The sequence below is a fragment of the Leucoraja erinacea genome, chromosome 22 (genome assembly GCF_028641065.1).
Source record: "Leucoraja erinacea ecotype New England chromosome 22, Leri_hhj_1, whole genome shotgun sequence".
Classification (NCBI taxonomy): domain Eukaryota; kingdom Metazoa; phylum Chordata; class Chondrichthyes; order Rajiformes; family Rajidae; genus Leucoraja; species Leucoraja erinaceus.
Genome location: NC_073398.1, coordinates 9,689,475 through 9,709,346, shown reverse-complemented (window position 1 = coordinate 9,709,346; position 19,872 = coordinate 9,689,475). Strand labels below are relative to the sequence as shown.

Genomic DNA, 19,872 nt, shown 5'->3' with positions numbered 1-19,872 from the left:
TTGTACAGATTAAAGATATACTCTGTTTACGTCGTGGTACGAGCCTTATTACAAGCATAACTCGACAGGATATGGATCAAGTGTAGGCAGAGATTAGATAAACTTGGCATCACATGGTTGGGCACAGATGTTGTGGGCTCTAGGGCTTTCTCTTGTGCTGAACTGTTGCGTGTTCTATGGCTTAATTGTACTTGTGTATAGTATGATTTGACTGGATGGCAAACAGACAAGGTTTTTCACCTAATCAGGACAATAATGAGCCATTTGCAAAATACAACCTTGGCTACATTTCCAGCCTGTATTACATTTGTATTGTAGGCACAAACGGGAGCAGCTTCTTCCCCTCTGTTATCAAGCCTCGGAACGGTGTCTCCATAAGCTAGGGTACTGTCCGATTCACCTCCGCCCCATTGTGGACATTTGTCTGTGGAACTGATGTGCTACAATGCTGAGAACTATATTCTGTACCCCTTTGATCTATCTATTGACCTGAGGTTCATAAGTCATAGGAGCAGAATTAGGCCATTCAGCACATTGAGTTTACTTCGCTCTAGAATATCTTACTTGTATCTCTGTATGTATATTTGATTGGATAGCATTCAAAACAAAGCTTTTCATTGTACCTCAGTATACGTGACAAAAATGAGCCTTAAACCATGATATTATATGTGTGTGTGTGTGTGTATATATATATATATACACACGTGCATGTATAAATATAATATGTGAATGCATTATGTCGTATTATAATATATATGTTATAAAAATAGTGCCTGTTATCGCAAGGATCAGAAGCCTTATGAATGCATTATGTCGTATTATAATATATATGTTATAAAAATAGTGCCTGTTATCGCAAGGATCAGAAGCCTTATAGAGTGTAAGAGCTGGTCACTTAAAGGTATGTATTGGTTTTGAACCTGAATTATAACTGGTTACTATTGTGAACATAATCACTGAGATTAACTCTGAATAATAATCTAATGAATTGTGGGTAACAAGTATTTAAATTATCAAATCATAGTCATGCAGCCCTTCGGCCCAACTCATTCATGCTGACCAAGATGTTCCAGCTACACTAGTCCCACTTGCCCATATCCCTCTAAACCCTTCTTATCCATGTACCAGTCTGAAGAAGGGTCTTGACCCGAAACGTCACCCATTCCTTCTCTCCAGAGATGCACTGAGTTACTCCAGCATTTTGTCTGGCATTGATTTAAACCAGCATCTGCAGTACTTTCCTACACGTGTACCAGTCCAACTGTCTATTAAATGCTGTCATGGTCCTGGCCTCAACTACCTCCTCTGGCAGCTCGTTCCAAAATTACCCACCACTCTCAGTGTGGAAAACTTGCCCCTCAGGTTCCTATTAAATCTTTTCCCTCTCAATTTAAACCTATGTCCTCTGGTTCTTGATTCCACAACCTATTTATGGGGGTGTTGCCAGGACTAGAGGGTCTGAGCTATAGGGAGAGGTTGAGTAGACTGGGACTCTATTCCCGGGAGCGCAGGAGGATGAGGGGTGATCTTATAGAGATGTATAAAATCATGAGAGGAATAGATCAGGTAGATGCACAGAGCCTCTTCATGGACCAGAGGAAATGGGTTTAATGTGAAAGGGAAAAGATTTAATAGGAATCTGAGGGGTAACTTTTTCACATGAAGGGTGGTGGATGTATGGAACAATCTGTCAGAGGAGGTAGTTGAAGCTGGGACTATCCCAACGTTTAAGAAACATTTACATGGATAGGACAGGTTTGAAGGGATAAGGGCCAAACATAGGAGGTGGGATTAGTGTACTGGCTGGGCAAGTTGGGCCGAAGGGTCTGTTTCCACACTCTGTGACTGATACGTGAGAAGGGTCTCGACCCAAAACGTCACCCATTCCTTTTCTCCAGAGATGCTGCCTGACCCGCTGAGTTGATCCAGCTTTTTATATCTATCTGTGGTTTAAACCAGCATCTGCAGTTCCTTCCTACGCAGGAGAGCGGATTTGGTTATCATTGATTTGATTTGTGGCAGATAAATAAAGGCTTTGATTATATTAAGTGTGTGTATAACATAAATAGATTCACTGTAAAGTTGTTCATGACCCTGAATTTGGAAGGAAAAAAAAAACCCTTTCTCTTGTTCATCCACATTATTACAAAAAAAAAGAGAAAATTGTGAACTCTCTTTGTTAGCTGCCTGGATGAACAGCCTTGAAGGAAGATCTTTGTGACCTTACAGTCTTGTGTCGTATTTGAGTGCACAGTTTGCCCCCCCCCCCCCCCCCCCCCCCCCCCCCCCCCTCCTCCAAGCCGAAGGACCAAGCCCTCTGTCGTTCGAGAAAGGCGTCTTATTAATTGAACACAGTCGATCAGAATGACTTGACATTTAAATGTTCACACGAGACTATCTGCAGGGAGACATTGGAGAATTAGCGCGGTGTTGTAACTCTCGCCCTGCTCCCCTTTCCGTATTGAGAGCTTCTCTGGATTTCACAGCCGTTCCTTGCCCTACATAAGATGATGGAAGGTTCTGTTAAATGCAAAGGAACGGAAACCTCTCGGGCATTTAAAGCGGGTTACAAGATTCAGTCAGAGTCTCTGTGGAGAGGAGAGAGAGAGGGAGGGCGGGGTTAGCAGGGGAGAATGAGCTTTTTGTATGGGATGCTCTCTGCCCATTGATCATTGCAACACAACGTACCGGTGGAGAAAGCTGCCTGCAGGAATCGTGGAGAACAAAATAAAACGGAAGGGTGCAGATTTTTTTTGATTTTTTGCAAGTGTTGTAGTTGCAATCGGAGTCGTGACAGGGGAGGGGGGTGGGGGGGGAGAGGAAAGAGATTAAGGGAAGGCAACGACTCAATCTCCAGCATACAGAGTGGGCAGAGAGGGATGGTGCGGGGAAGCGCCATTGTCTGTGCTAACAGCCTTGCCCCTGCTGTGCCGTCTCTATCTTCATTAAATGCCTTGGGATCTGCAAAGAGGAGCCGCCTGCCCAATGGTGCTTTTTATCACTTGCTTCCTTTTCGCCTTAAAGGTAGGTGGGGATGTAGTGTGAAACGACACAGTTCCACCGTGGAGCAGTGCCGCTTGCATGGGTCGGGTGGGGGGTTGCTGTCATTGCTTTGTTAGTCGGTATTATGCTAGTATATTTGTTTTAAGCATCTTTACAATTGCTTTCCCCTTTCATGACCGAAGCTGGCAAACAAAAAAAGGCCGATTTAGCATAATATATTTGCAGACACAGCCAGGAGGCTTTACACTGCTGTAGTCTCCATGTTTCCTGGATAACGTGATCTTGTACTGGATACTTGTTTAGAAAGGGAGTCTGATTATGGACATTTTTATTCAACATTTTTTTTAAAAATTGTCAACATTGTCTGTCTGAAATCCATTGTGTGTTGTGTGTCTCTCTCTCTCTCTCTCATCTCTCTCCCCTCTCACTCTCCCTCTCTCTCTCTCTCTCCCCTCTCCCCCCCCCCCCCCCCCCCCCCCCCACCCTCCCCATTTTTAGCATGTAGCAAGATGAATGTATTTTTAAATGCCCGAGATCCAAGGAAAGTACATTCACCTTTTCATTGCATGGGTTTAAATACACCAGTTTCCCAAGGGCAACCCAGCTCTGCTTTTTAGTGGTCCTTGCTCAGCGGGTTGTATGTAGCCTTGTACAAATTGCAGGAGCCACATAGAAATTGCCTGCGACACGTGTCAGCATATTTTGATAAATTTGACAAATCACCTGAGAAAAACAGATTTAAAAAATAACAAACGCAGCTTTTACATTATTCCGTGCTAGAACAGGCAATGTGTTCCTAGTCCCTCAAATAACATCCCAGAAACAAATGATCAGCCTATTATTGTATTGCTGTTTGTGAAAGATTGCTGTGTTTAAGTAAAGCCGCACATGTTCTTGGTTGGGGGGGGGGGGGGGGGGGGGGGGGAGCTTTCTGATTTATTGAATTTTTTTTTTTGTTTTATCATGTTATCTATTAAGTGCGGTGTTCACAGACCTGTCGTGCTGCTGCACCCAAGAGTTTCATTGTTCCGTCTCAGTGCATATGACAATGAAACACTCTAGACTTAAGTCTTATGTTTTGTACATCTCTACAAATGGCCACTTTATTGCATGCAAAGCACCTCTGATAAAATCTAGGAGTTGTTAAATCCACTATGGATGTGCGTGCGTGAGAATTGTCACTGTTGCTCATTCAGTACGTTACTGGGTTGCGATGTGGAGTAGCTGTACTAGAAAGATTAGTTGGGTGAAACACAATGTGCTGGTTTTGTTTAGCGATTATAGGGCAGAAACGGGCCCTTTGGGTCGCCCATCTGAGCTGACCATCAATCGTCCCATACACCAGCACCATCCTACACACCAGGGACAATTTACATTTTTTCCCCAAAGCCAATTAACCTGCAAACCTGGGCGACTTTGGAGTGTGGGAGGAAACCGGAGCACCCGGAGAAATCTCACGGGGAGAACGTACAGACTGCGTACAGACAGCACCCGTGGTCAGGATCAAACCCGGGTCTCTGGAGCTGTACTCTGCTGCGCAACTGTGCAGCCCTTACTGGAAGAACTCAAGTGGGTCAGGCAGCATCTGTAGAGGGAGTGGATGGGCGACGGTTTGGGTCGGGAGCTGTTCTAGTTTCTGGCCTTAATCTGTGATCTGGAATTAGTTGTCATTCCTGAGGTGGAATGTTACTAGCTTCCCTGCTGGGTTAGGACAGGGAATGGCCTCATTGGTCCACCTACCTTGCTCCCAGGTCTTATCTGCTGGAGGTAGTCGGCTGGGGATCACAGATGATGACGGTTCCACTCTGGCCCACGCCACGGTCAAATCCAGTTGCAGTCACCAAGTATAATAAATGCTGCAGATGCAACAATCTACAGATGCTGGTTTACAAAGAGAAGCGCAAAGTGCTGGAGTAAATGTTGCACGGGTGGTAGAGTCGCTGCCTCACTGCACCAGGGACCCGGGTTCAATCTCGACCTTGGCTGCTGTCTGTGTCGAGTTTGCATGTTATTCGTGCGGGTTTGTACGTTAATTTTCTTCTGTAAATTGTCCCTTGTGTGTAGGGGGTGGATGAGAAAGTGGGATAACATAGAACTAGTGTGAACGGGTGATCAACAGTCGGTGTGGACTCTGGGCCGAAGGGTCTGTTTCCAAGCTGTATCTATTAAATACATTTAACGCTAAAATTAACTCAGTGGGCCAGGCAGCATCACAGGGGAACATGGATAGGCAATGTCTTCGATCGGGACCCATCTTCAGACTGGTCCGTGGCACCAAGCAGAGATGTAACTAATGCTGCAATGGTTCACAACAAAATGCACAGTCCTTCTTTGCAAATTAGTTTTATCTTGTGCGCCAATGTTCATCTTGACTTCGAGCCTGTTCCTGGGTAAAAGCATCTTGTATATCACATTCCTGTTGTGCGATCCATCTGTGGTGGAATTTCACACGTAATGCCTGCTTAAACGCAGAGCAGCTGAGCTTAGGACTGGCTTAGCAGCGTGAAATCAAAGTTAAATGAGGAAGAAATGCCCTTGTTCTAATATAAAATGGGAAGATTTGTATTTGCTTTGAATTATGCATCATGTGTGGGTTTTCAGCAGGAGCCAATGACAGTATTTGCGTAAGAAAGAACCGCAGATCCTGGTTTAAATCGAAGATAGACACAAAATGCTGGAGTAACTCAGCTGGGTGAGGCAGCATCTCTGGAGGGAAGGAATAGGTGACGTTTCGAGTCGAGATCCTTCAGCCTGAATGAGACCATTCATTCAGTCTGAAGAAGGGTCTTGACCCAAAACGTCACCTATTCCTTCTTTCCACAGATGCTGCCTCGCCCAGCTGAGTTACTCCAGCACTTTGTGTCCACCAATGACAGTTATTGCTGCACCATGCCTGCCTGCATCAATCTCCTAAACTGGAGTGGATTGTATGCATGCATTATTTAATTTCACAATCTTGCTCCGAATATATTTAAATGCCTCAAACTTGTACCGGAGTTTCAAAAAAGCAAGATTAATGGAATTGCTAATGGAAGGTTTTTACTTAAAAGTTTCTAAAATGGTAGGTTGGATTGCAAAGAAATCCACCGTCCAGTCCATCAGGACCTCCCGTTCCGCTTGGGTAGTGCACAACCCAACAGTATGAATACTGAGGTCTCAGACTTCAATATACCTTGTTTACCCCCCCCCCCCCCCCTATTTTTGCAAGCCCCCGAATGGTGCTCTCCTTTTCCACCCACTCTCCCCCTCTAGCCATCTTACTCCATTTTCCTTCTCCCACCACTCATCTCCCATCCCCAATTTTTCCCTGTTTCTCCCTCGTGGTTTACAAAAAAAGGCACAAAGTGCTGGAGTAAATGCGTCACGGTGGTGCAGCGGGTGGAGCTACTGTGTCGTGGCACCGGGGACCCGGGTTCGACCCCGACTCGGGTGCTGGCTTTGTGGAGTGTGCACGTCCTTCAAACGGGTCTGGACGTTAATTGGCCCTGTGAATTGCTCCCAGTGTGTAGGGAGTGGTTGCGGAAGTGGGATAATGTTCCCTCCTTCCCATCCCCTTGCATTCATATCTACCTGGCGGATGTGGTCTCGCCAGATCCCTGTGCAGTTGTGGCAAGGTTTCTCTGCATTAATCCTCAAAGCCTGGTGACAAAGGCTAGCATTTAATTTGCTTTCTTAATTACCCCCTCTACCTGCATACTAACCATCTGTGTTTATTGTACAAATGCACACGGATATCTCTCAGCACCACATTCATTAGTCTCTCACGACTTCAATAATCTGCTTCTCTTGTTATCCACTGTGGTGGAAAGAACGTGACATTTGTCCACATTGTGCTCCATCTGCCATCTTCTCAAATGGCTCCCAGCCATTTGCAGGTTCCTGGTCTCATTCCCACAACTTGCTTTCCCACCCGTCTCTGTACTGTTAACCCATTCTGCCAACTGAAGTAAACTTGGTCTCTTCATCTGAATCAACAAATATAAAATGTGACATTTTGGCCTTGATGCCGATCTTTAACCGCATCTTACCAATCTGAAAATCATCCATTTATCTCAGCTATTTGTGCTAAATTGTTGTTATCCTTATTATTAATTCCATGCATCCTCATGGAATAGTTTTAAAAGGCGTTTGGACAGGTAAATGGATCGGAAAGGATGATAGCGATATGGGACTTGCACCTATTTCTCCCCTCCACCTGGTTATTCCTCTGGCTTCACAATTCACAACTCTTCAATCCTTCTGTCTCGCACCTTCTGCTTTTATCTCTGGCCTTTGTTCCAATCATCTGCCTTTCAACCCCCACTTGCCTGTGTCCACCTATTTATCACCTGCCACATTTTGTCCTGACCCTCCATCCTCACAGCTCCCTCTCCCTCCCCACATATCGGTCTGAAGAAAGTTACCAACACGAAACGTCACCCATCCACGTTCTCCAGCGATGCAGTCTTATTAATATTAACAGTTGCCTTTTGCAGTTTCTATTCTGATGTCTTTGGAGAATCGAGGGAATTTTGAAAGATTCAAACAACTGCTGCTGTGGCCCCTTCCCTTGGAACCCTTGGATTAGAATCCATGGTTCATCACATTGAGTATGTGTCGGGAAGTCATTTGCTTGAGAGGACCTTGGTTCAGTCACATCTGGAGTGTAGCGTGCAGTTCAGGTCACCCCATTGCAGAAATGATTTGGATGCTTTGGAAATGGTGGAAGATGAGGACCAGGCAAGTCTATCTTTGCCCAGCTAATATTAACTGGCTTGTTTCAATCTCTCTGGGAGTGAAGGACGTTCCCAACATGACCTTGTGAGCCTATATGATATACTCCAGCTTTGCATTTCACAGCTCCCACATTTTGCCCGGGTTCTCATCTATATTCTCCCTCTCCAACTATCCCTTTTCATTCATTGACCAAATAACCTTGTTTAGAACCCATCCTCTTTGTTGCCATGGTTTTTATTTTTGAAGAGACATTCCTGTCTCTCAGCCTCCCTGTGTCTTTCTTTGTCTCCTTTCCAGATATAACATCGACCAGTTCAGCAACAGGCCCCTTGGCTCACAATCTTTGTGCCGATCATGATGCCAAGATAAACTAATCTCCTGTGCCTACATGTGATGCCTACCCCTCCAGTCCCTGCATATTCATGTGCCTTTCTAAAAACCTCTTAAATGCCATTATCATCTCTTCTCTCTCACCACTCCGGAAGCACGTTGCAGGTCCCTGCCACTCTCTGTGTATATATTTAAAATAAAATTAAACCCTGCCCCAAACATCTTATTTAAACTTGGCCCCTGTGTAAGGTCTCCAGCCTGAAACATTAACTCAGTTTAGGGCCTGTCCTACTTGCGATTTTTTTTTTTTGGCAACTGCCGGCATAATTGACTGATGTATCAGATCTCTGCAAAAGTAACGGCGTGATGACGTATTGACTCGCGGTGTTTCCTCAAGTGTCGCAACTTTTTTTTTGTCGCCGCTGGATTTTGAAATGTTCAAAATCGTTTGCTGCCCCTGATATGACACCGGCAGTCGCCGAAAAAAAATCGCCAAGTGGGACAGGCCGTTTACTCTTCCCACAGATGCGGCCAGACTTGCTGAGTACTCCCAGAATCTTCTGTTTTTATTTCAGATTTCGCACATCTGCAGTTTCCCTTTTAATAATTTTCAGATTGCCCATTTCGGTTCTAGTGGTTTTGGGTATTGAAGAACATCCTGCCGTTTTAATTGCCTTTTGATTCTGGAGATTATTGGTAGCCCATGTGTAAACACTTCAGTTATATTTAGTGCGTAGGAAGGAACTGCAGATGTTGGTCAAACTTCTTGAAGAAGGGCGACACAATGTTGGAGTAACTCAGCGGGACATGCAGCATCTCTGGACGAGATCTCTGAAGACGGGTCTCGACCAGAAACCTCACCTATTTCTTGTTTCCCGAGGGGCTGCCTGACCCGCTGAATTGCTCCAGCATTTTGTGTCTATCTTTGATTGTATTTTATGTTGCCTTGGAGTTGTTTCCTAATTCTCCCAAGCCGCAGTATTTACACAAGCTTTATTTGTGAAAACGAGCTGTTGCCCAGTTCCAGGTCTAGGTAGCTTACACGCCAAAGGTCTGTGCACTGAAATCTCAAGTTTTAAGTAACAACCTCCCTTCACCACTGCCACCTCATTCTGTTCCTCCCACCCCCTTGCACACACATTTCTCCCACTCTACTGTATTTCTTCCTCATTTCCCTATCCCCCTCCCTCTGGCTTAACAACTCATTCTTCTCTCTTTATCTAATATCCTTTTGTCTCCTTTTCAACTCTAACCCTTGTCCTCCAAACTACTAATCAAACCTCTCACCTCCATCATTTGCCAAGAGGAGATGCAGTACTGGAGTAACTCAGTGGGTCAGGCTGCTTCTCTGGAGAACATGGATAGGTTAGACTGTGGACTGACGAAACGTCACCCATTCTTGTTCTCCAAAGATGCAGCCTGACCAGCTGAGTTACTCTGGCACTTTGTATCCATTTAACCAGCATCTGCAGTTCCTTGTTTCCACAATGACTTGCCAGGCTTTGTCCCGCTCACACCTCTCATTTCCAGCTTTCGTCCACCCACTCCAATCGGCCCGAACAAGGGCCCAGAACATTGTCTGTCCATTCCCTCCACAGATGCTGCCTGACCTGCTGAGTTTCTCCAGCATTTTGTGCCTTGCGTGAGATCAGAATCCAGTTCTGTCCCATCAATTCCAAGGAACAATGAAGTATAATTCTCACATTTTCCAGAGGTGTGAACTTCCTGTACAGTTCATGAGATGAAACTGTATCCTGGCAACCACGTTAATTTTTGGCTTAAAGGCAGACACTTCATTTAGAAACAATTGACACCAGCTCTCCTTAAATTAACATTTCCGTTCCACATTATCTGTCAAATGTAGTATGATTGATGCAATGCATTCTTTTCTTTGCTTCCCTGCTGCTTAAATCATTCCCAATCTTGTTGATAATGTTAATAAAATCTTACCCTTGAATATTGCTAGAGAATCAAAGATATGCGTTGTTTTTCCTTATTTAATCGAGTGGCAAGGAATTAATTTTTAAACAAAATAGTACTTTCCTGAATATAATGGCATTCTGGCCCTAATTCTGTGTCGTGTACAATAGTCAAGACAAAATATAAACAGCCATTCACCTAATTATTTTTGAGGTGATGAGAGTGTCGGAGACCCCATTTTGATTCTGACCTTGTGTGCTGTCTATGCAGAGTTTGCATGTTCTCCCTGTGACTGCGTGGGTTTCCTCCAGGTGTTCCGGTCTCCTCCCGCATCCCAACGATGCGTGGGTTTTGTAGGTTAATTGTCCCCCTGTAAATTGCCCCCAGTGTGCAGAGACTGGATGAGAAAGTGGATCACTGAATCAGTGTGAAAGGTTGATCGATGGTCGTCGTGGACTCGGTGGGCTGAAGGGCCCGTTTCCATGCTGTATCTCTAAACTAAGATAAGATATTGACGTTAGTGGATAGAGAGGGGGGCGGGTGGTGTGAGGAAGGGGTGGAATTGTGGGAGAAATGGGTGCATGATCCAGGCGAGGTACATTTTCAAGCTCTATTCTGGAAATCTGCCATAAATCTTTGATCTCTTAGTCGTAGTGATACAGGTTGGAAACGGGCTGTTCGGCCCCACTTGCCCACACCAGCCAACAATGTCCCAGCTACACTAGTCCCACTTGCCTGCGCTTGGTCCATATCCCTCCAAACCTGTCCCATCCATGTACCTGTCTAACTGTCTCTTAAACAATGGGATAGTCCCAGCCTCAACTACCTTATCTAGAAGCTTGTTCCATACACCCCCCTGCCCTTATATGAAAAGTTGCCCCTCAGATTCCTATTAAATCTTTTCCCCTACACCTTGAACCCATGTCCTCTGGTCCTCAATTCCCCTACTCTGGGAAGAGACAATGTGCATCAACCCGATCTATTCCTCTCATGATTTTATACACCTCTACAAGATCCCTCCTCATCCTCCTGCGCTCCATGGAATAGAGACTTGGCCTACTCAACCTCTCCCTATAACTCACACCCTCTAGTCCTGGCAACATCTTCGTAAATATTTTCTGAACCCATTCATGCTTGACAATATCTTTCCTATAGCATGGTGCCCAGAACTGAACACAATATTCTAAATGCGGTCTCTCCAACGTCTTAAACAACTGCAACATAATCTCACAGCTTCTGTACTCAATACTCTGACTGATGATGGCCAAAATGCCAAAAGCCTTTTTGTCCATCTGTGACTCGACCTTCAAGGAACCATGCACCTGTACTCTTAGATCCCTCTGCTCTATAACGCTACCCAGAGGCATACAATTTACTGTGTAGGCCCTGCCCTTATAACCAGATCCTGGTTCATCCGGATGACGTACCCAAGACGGCGATCACCACGCCATTCGGACTTTATGAGTTCACGCGGATGCTGTTCGGCCTCAAGAATGCTGCGCAGGCCTTTCAACGCCTAATGGACGGGGTTTGTCGCGACCTCGATTTCGTGTTTGTGTATCTGGACGACATCCTGGTGGCCAGCTGCTCGCAGCAGGAGCACTGCGCCCACCTTCGGCAGCTCTGTCAGCGGCTCAGCGAGCATGGTTTGGCCATCAACCTCGACAAGTGCCGTTTTGGTGTAACCGAGATTGACTTCCTCAGCCACCGCGTGACTGCACAAGGCGCGGTTCCCCTGCCTGACGGGGTCGACGCCATCCGTCGGTTTCCCCGCCCACGCACGGTGCGTGGCCTGCAGGAATTTGTCGGCATGGTGGCATTCTACCATCGTTTCGTGCCATCCGCGGCCCACATCATGTGGCCCCTGTATCAACTTCTGGCGGGTGGGCAGCATAAGAACGTTGAGTGGACCCACGAGGCGGAGGCAGCTTTCGACGGCGCAAAGGAGGCCCTTGCTCGGGCCGTACTGCTGGTGCACCCGCGGGAAGATGCCCCGACTGCTCTCACGGTGGCTGCCTCGGAGTCGGCAGTTGGTGCTGTACTGGATCAACTGACGGGCGGAGGTTGGCGGCCTCTGGCCTTCTTCAGCCGGCACCTCAACCGCGCGCAGACGAAATACAGCGCGTTCGATCGCGAGCTCCTGGCTCTGTACCTGGCAGTGCGCCATTTTCGCTACTTCCTGGAGGGCCGCCCGTTCAGCGCCTACACGGACCACATGCCACGCACTTTCGCCCTGGCGAAGGTTTCCGACCCCAGGTCCGCACAACAGCAGCAGCAATTGGCCTACCTTTCGGAGTATACAACATCTATCCGCTACATCGAGGGGAAAGAGAACCGGGTGACTGACGCATTGTCCCGCCCCGCTATCAACGCCGTGTTCGAGGTGGCGCCCGGAATTGTCAATTCTGCTCTGGCAGAGGGACAGCTCATGGACGATGAGGTGCCCGCCTACCGGACTGCCATCTCCGGCCTCCGCCTTGAGGATGTCCCTCTCGGTCCTGGAGGTGTGACAATCCTGTGCGATGTATCGTCCGGTCAGCCGCGCCCCATCGTCCCTGCCGCCTGGCGCTGGAGGGTGTTCGAGGTGATCCCCGGACTGGCTCACCCATCAATCCGGGGGACAAAGGCACTAGTGGCCGTTCGTTTCATGTGGCACGGTCTGCGCAAGCAGGTTGGCCATTGGGCTCGCACCTGCATTCCGTGCCAGACGGCGAAAATCCAGCGCCATGTCCGTGCGTCTCTCCAGGAGTTTGGTCTACCTCACCGGCGATTCGACCCTCCACGTAGACATTGTATGGCCGCTCCTGCTGTCCCGGGGCATCACCCACCTTCTTACAATGGTGGACCGCTTCACGCGGTGGCCGGAGGCCATTCCGTTGGCCGATACTTCAATGGCTACGTGTGCTCGTGCATTGTCCGTGCACTGGATTGCTCGCTTCGGGGTGCCGGCGCACATCTCCTCCGACCGGGGGCCACAGTTCACCTCCGAGCTGTGGTCAGCCATGGCTCGCTTGCTGGGGGTGTGGCTACACCACACCACGGCTTACCACCCACAAGCTAACGGTATGGTGGAGAGGTTCCACCGGCAGCTAAAGGCAGCACTGAAGGCACGACTCTCCAGCCCCGGACTGGATGGACGAGTTGCCGTGGGTCATGCTGGGCATCCGGACCGCTCCCAAAGAGGACTTGGCCTCATCGGCGGAGCTGGTGTACGGGTCGCCACTCACGGTGCCCGGGGAGTTCGTGCCGTCGGCGTCGGGGCAGCAGGGAACGCCCTCATCCACCCTAAAGTGCCTTCGCGAGCGAGTAACCGTCCCGCCATGGGACATTTCGCCCGCACGTGCCATCGGCCCTCAGGGACTGCCCATACGTCTTCCTGCGCCGTGATGCCCACCGGACGCCACTCCAGAGGCCGTACGAGGGCCCATTCCGGGTGTTGGAACACGGGCAGTCGACTTTTGTCCTGGACATGGGGGGGCCGCCCGGAGGCCGTGTCGATTGACCGGTTGAAGCCGGCGCACCTGGACATTGACCAGCCGGTGCTGGTTGCTCAACCTCGGCCTCGAGGGCACCCCCTTCACGGCTCCCTCCGCCTGTCACTCCACCTGTCCTCCCGCCGGTCCCTCAACCTATCCCTCGACCTGCCCCTCCATCTATGCCTCCGCCAGCCCCACTGTGAAGGCTCCCAAGGGTCGTGCCATCATACCTGTCGAACCCCTCGGCACGGGAGTGGTTCAGTCCAGAGGCGGCCCTTAGTCAGAGGGTTTAAGGGCAGGGGTTTGGGTGCTACATTTCTCTCGTTTGATCTTCCCTACAACCGGGAGGAACATAATTAAAGGTGCCTCTCAAAACACTGGACTTTGTGCTTCCTTTTGAGACCCACGCACTACACATCAACCATTCCTCCGCCTACCTGGCCAATCAATCTAGTTCCTGCTGCAATCGTTCTCAACCACCTTCACTATCTGCAAAGCCATTCACTCTTGTATGCTACTCTTGCTGCTGAAAAAAAGCTCTTTAATTTTTACATGTCTCTAAATATTTTTTATAAATAAATCAAAAGTACCACCTATGCTGATCTATTTCCTACTCAGATGATTGGCTTCAACTTTAAATGCTATGAAAATGTCAATTGATTAAAAGCTTGTATTAAGTAAAGATGCTATGAGACGTATGGGTTCGTTTCTGATCATGTGATAAATCTCTGATCACTGACAATTCCATGGAAAGTTGATTGGTGGAGGATAAATGGGACTGGGAAATATTGATGGCTACATTGAAGAGCTTGGGATGCAGAATGGCGCAGTTGTAGAGTTGCTGCCTCACGGCACCAGCGGCCCAGGTTCGATCCTTACAATGGGTGCCATCTGTATGGAGTTTGTGTATTTTCCTTGTGACCATGTGGGTTTTCACCAGGTGCTCTGGTTTTTCCCCCCCCACACTCCAGAGAGGTACAGGTTTGTAGGTTGATTTTGTTCTGCAGATTGTCCCCAGTGTGCAGGATAGTGTTGGTGTAAACCGACGTCCCTCTCCTCTCCTCACCCGCCCATCTTTGTGTCCCGGGGGCCCCTGGAGGCATTGCCCTGGTTCACCCTCCTTGCTCCTCACATCCTATGTCTCCCGCTCCATCCTGGTTACGTGGACCGACGAGTCTTCGGGGGGGTTCCCAGTCCCACCAAGCCTTCAGGCAGGCCCCCCCCGATCACGGCTTTGTATGTGACATTTGATGCTTTACTGTAGAGAACAATGAACTCAGATTGCAAATTAAATAGTGTGTTACGCATTGGGGGTAGTTGATTGGAGATGATGTTCTTTCTCCCTGTTGAAAACTCTTTATCATTTACCTAAATGTTACCTTGTGCATTCATTCAAATACCAACTTCCCAGCGGTCTACAGCATGGGGGTTTGTGCATTTGCAAAATGATTTATTTCACCTTATTAACAGGAAGACTTTTAATTAAGCTGGCTGCTGTTCACCTCCTGTAAAATTGGGTTTAATTAAATGTATAAAGGCTTCTGGGTATGTTCAGTTATATATTGCAGGCAGTAAAACCAAACCTCTGAAAACATACTTTTAATTATAAAGTTTAATATATGAGGCAGAGATAGGGTAGACAGTCAGAACCTTTTTCCCAGGGCGAAAATGTCAGAAACTAGAGGGCGTTGCTTTAAGGTGAGAGCGGAAATGTTTAAAGGGGATGTGCTGGGTGTCATTGTTATTTTGCCACAGAGTGCGGTGAGAGCCAGGAAAGCGCTGGTAGTGGAGCCAGCCACGATAGTGGCCTTTAAGAGGCTTTTCCATAGGAACCTGGATATGCAGGGAATGGGGGGCTATTGATCACGTGCAGGCAGAAGGAATTAGCTTAATTTGGCATTGTGTTTGGCACAGACATTGTTTATGTTCTATGTAAACTCATTATTGTCATTATATTTCTAAGTTGCATTTTACCCATTTCATTTTGCGTTCCATGTGCTATTAAGCACCATGAAAATCTAAGATATGTACAAATTATGTAAATAAGATTTGACTTTTATATTAATATTAATTTGCTGCCTGAAAAAAGCTCTTTAAATCATTCATGATCTCGCTAGAATGTTTTATAGGATGCAAATACAAGGAACTGCAGGTGCTGGAAACTTGAGCAAAGTGCTGGAGGAACTCGGCGGGTCAGCCAGCATCTGTGGAGGGAATGGACAGGCCTCGTTTTGGGCAGGGACCTTTCTGCAATCTGTTGAGGATGGTAGTATAGAATTTACAAATACATGTCTTTAATTTGGATTCAGATGTGTTGTATTAAGCCAATAAGACATAGTAGAAATAGGCCATTCAGCCCATCAAGTCTGCTCCACCATTTAATCCTGACTGATCTATTTCTCTCTTTACACGTCATTCTTCTCTCTTCTCCCCATAACGTTAATCTCTGCTTTAAAAATACCCAATGACTTGGCATCCACAGCAGTCTGTGGCAATGAATTCCACAGATTCACCACCCTCTGGCTAAAGAAACCCCTCCTTGTCTCCATTCTAAAGGTATGTCCTTTCATTCTGAGGCTGTGCCTTCTGGTCCTAGACTCTCCTGCTACTGGAGTCATTCTCTCTGCATCAATGCCTTTCATTATTTGATATGGTCCAATGAGATCCCCTCCCCACATCCTTCTGAACTCCAGCTAGTACTGTCATGAGTTATAGGAGCAGAATTAGGCCATTCGCCCCATCAAGTCTACTCCACCATTCAATCATGGCTGATCCACCTCCCGCTCCAAACCCCATTCTCCTGCCTCTCCCCATAACCCCTGACACCCGTACTAACCTAATCAAATCTGAAGAATATTTGGCCTGCCTTCAATATTAGACAGGCTGCACATATTTCTGTTGCTGCTGCTGGGTGTGATATGTGGATGTGTTCGAATGAATTATTGAAAAGCAATGAAATGCAGAATTAATTTCAAATGGATTTCTCATTTTGCACGAGGCTGCAAATTTGTTTTTGATTGATTGATGCTATCAAAGTCTGAGATCTCAGGTTGCAATTGCAAATGACTAAAGCTGTATAAATCTTTGTGGAAATGGTGGCTAATTTGCAGCATCATTAGTTTCAGATATTGTGTACAGTGTCAGGTTAGGTATAGAATTAACTTTACAAAATGAAGTACCTGCTTTGAATAGACAATGTGAACCAAATGTACTTTGAACATTCTTTGCAAAGTGCAGCAATACCTTTACCCCTCTAGAAATTCTCCTATAGAGTTATTAGTGTGTGTACCAAGATACAGTGAAAAGCTATCCAGTCAAAAGAAGACTCTACATGAATACAATCAAGCCACCCGCTGTGCACAGACAGGATAGTTTAGTTCATTGTCATGTATATCGATGTACAGTGAAAAGCTTTTTACGTCCTATCCAGTCAAAACTATATATGATTACCATCAAGCTGTTCACAGTGCACAGATTAAGTATAAAGGATGTAACATTTAGTGCAAGATAAGATCCTATATAATCCGATTAACGATAGTTGAAAGTAGACAAAAGTGCTGGAGAAACTCAGCGGGTGAGGCAGCATCTATGGAGCGAAGGAAATGGGCGAAGTTTCGGTTCGAGACCCATCTTCAGACGGTCTGAAGAGGAGGAAAGATAGTAAGATAAATGATTGTGCACTGAGTTGGGGGGTGGGAGTGGGAAAGAGGGATGTTACTTAAAATTGGAGAATTCAATGTTCATACCATTAGGCTCTAAGCTGTCCAAGCAGAATATGAGGTGCTGTTCCTCCAGTTTGCTTGAGGCCTCTATCTCGCAACGGAGGAGGCCCAGGACAGAAAGGTCAGTGTGAGAATGAGAAGGGGAGTTAAAATGGTTAGCAACTGGGAGACCCAGCAGGCCTTGGTGGACCTTGAATGTTTTTGTTCTGAATCGTTCATTTTGTTTTAATTGAAATTCCAAGCGGTGATTGTAAAGCAAGCATACAAGAACAACAATGTAGAGTGAGTCTTGCATGAAATGAATATCTTTTTTAATGAGGTGTGCGGGAGTGAGATGGCTGCAGTTATTGAATCGCATTCCAAGGTAACAATAACGTCATGCTTCCTACAAAAAGGTGGCTACAATAACATTGCAAAAAGTTGACCCACCTCCCACCAGCATCAGAATACCTCGATCATAAAGCTGCTCCATTTGATGACTGGCCTCCATTTATAAACAGAGAGATAAGGAACTGCAGACGCTGGGATCTTAAGCAAAACACAAAGTGCTGGAGGAACTCAGTGGGTCAAGAGTGTTTTATTGACATGTGTCCCGGCTGGGTCAATGAAATTCTTACTTGCTGCAGCTTAACAGAATATGTGAATATCTAAACATAGTACATAACGGGGGAAGAGAAAATAAGTTCAATAAATAACAAATATAGTGCAATAATAATATAGTCGTTTGCAATTCAGAGCTCACCTTATTTATTGTAGTGTTTAATAGCCTGATGGCTTAGGGAAGAAGCTGTTCCTGAACCTGGATGTTAGTTTTCCGACTCTTCAGGCAGCATCTGTGAAGGGAATGGACAGGTGACATGTCAGATCTTGTGGAGAAGGGGTGGAGAAAGCTGGGAAAGAATTTAGTCTTTATATGTGTAACTAGTTGGACAAATTTGAGAGGCAATGTCATTTTTTCATAAAAGAATATGGTATGTTGCGTGTAGCATCAATATTAATAGAAAGCTGAGATATGAACTGCCCTTTTTTGTAGCTCACCGTCTTCTGATTATTTCACACTGGGGATGTAGACCAAGAGAACGAACTTTCATTCATTTTGGTCGCGGTGTGCCAACAATATTTGCCACTGTATATCAGAGCAGGAAATTAAATTAATTAAAACATAGCGCATGGAAACAGGCCACTCCCTACACTCTCGGGAGCAACTTGCAGAGGGCCAATTAGCCTACAAACCTGTACGACTTTGGGATGTGGGCGGAAACCGGAGCACCTGGAGGATTCCAGCATGGTGACGGGGAGAACGTGCAAACTCCACCTGGTGAACATGAAAAACTGCAGAAAAATTATTTTGTTTATGAAATGATACAAATTTATTTCATCGTTGCTAATATATCCACACATATCAAATTTTAAAATGCATCGGCTATGCCTGCGTCTAATTGGAATGTGGGACTGAGTCTTGGGGATGCGTGTACAATTAAAAACACCACTGGATGAAACCAATTAATCCAGGGTATTGTATAACATTTGGTGTTTTTATTTAAACAATGCTATTTAATTGCAATTGTTGAGGCTTGTTCAGCAGGTGACGCCCTTCGAGCATTATGGGGATAGCAACCAGTTAATACAAATTAAGGAACAGCAAAGTGCTGGAGGAACTCAATGGGTCGGGCAGCATCTGTGGAGGGAATGGGCACTTGACTTTGCAGGTCATGGCCCTTCTTCAGACTTTTCTCTGGACCCTTCCATAAGCTAGGTTACTGTACGATTCAAAGATAGACTCCGGAAACTGAAGAAGGGTCTCGACCTGAAACACTGCCAATTCCTTCTCTCCAGAGATGCTGCCTCATCTGCTGAGCTACTCCAGCATTTTGTGTCTGCCTCTGGAAATGTCACCAATCCATGTTCTCCAGAGATGCTGTTGGGTTACTCCCAACATTTTTGTGTCTATCTTTGGGATAAACCAGCATCTGCAGTTTCATCTTTACTATTGTTCAATATACCTCTGCCACATTGAGGACCTTAGACTGTAGGGTATCAGTTCCTTAGTCAATGCTGAGAACTATACTCTTCACTCTATATCTTCCGTTTTGCTCCACCTATTGTACTTGAATTTAACCTGATTGTATTTATGGATGATGTATCTGATCTGTTTGGATTGCAAGCAAAACAAAGCTTTGACTGTATCTCGGTACACGTGACAATAATAAACCTAAACCAGGCTGTAAATCAAGTACCGATGGGGACCACTCTTCAATCTGGGACAAGGACAGCGACATGAATTCACACCATTAACTGCCGAAAGATTTAATTGGAACTTGAGGGCCACCTTTTTCACGCAGAGGGTGGTGGGTGTATGGAACAAAAGCTGCCTGAGGTGGTAGTTGAGGCAGGGACTATAACAATGTTTAAGAAACAATTGGACGGGTACATGGATAGCATAGATTTAGATGGACATGGGCTAAATGTAAGCAAGTGGGACTACTGTAGATGGGGTATCTTATCGGCACAGGAAAGTTGGGCCGAAGGGCCTGTTTCGGTTCTGTATGACTCTCTCAGCACTGGTGAAAGGATATTGGGGCGTCTCGATTCCCAACAATATATATGAGGTGGATGTGCTCCTAATTGTAAATACATAAGTCTACAGAGTCTATTTGTTCACATCCAATGCTGAAGATGAAATTGCATTTAAACACCTGCTGTCA

General features: G+C 46.2%; 1 protein-coding gene across 4 annotated transcripts in view; it reads left to right on the top strand.

The window, feature by feature from the left end:
* The first annotated feature begins 2,670 nt into the window (after window positions 1-2,670).
* Window positions 2,671-19,872, top strand: part of ptpro (protein tyrosine phosphatase receptor type O) — a 103,639-nt gene continuing 86,437 nt past the window's right edge. For 2 of the 4 annotated variants that reach the window (XM_055652913.1, XM_055652912.1), the window contains exon 1: window positions 2,674-3,024. In XM_055652913.1, the coding sequence (XP_055508888.1) occupies window positions 2,950-3,024 (75 nt within the window). In that variant the 5' untranslated portion in view covers window positions 2,674-2,949. Of the gene's footprint in view, window positions 3,025-19,872 lie in introns of all 4 variants that reach the window. The other 2 variants (XM_055652911.1, XM_055652910.1) reach the window with 2 other exon arrangements.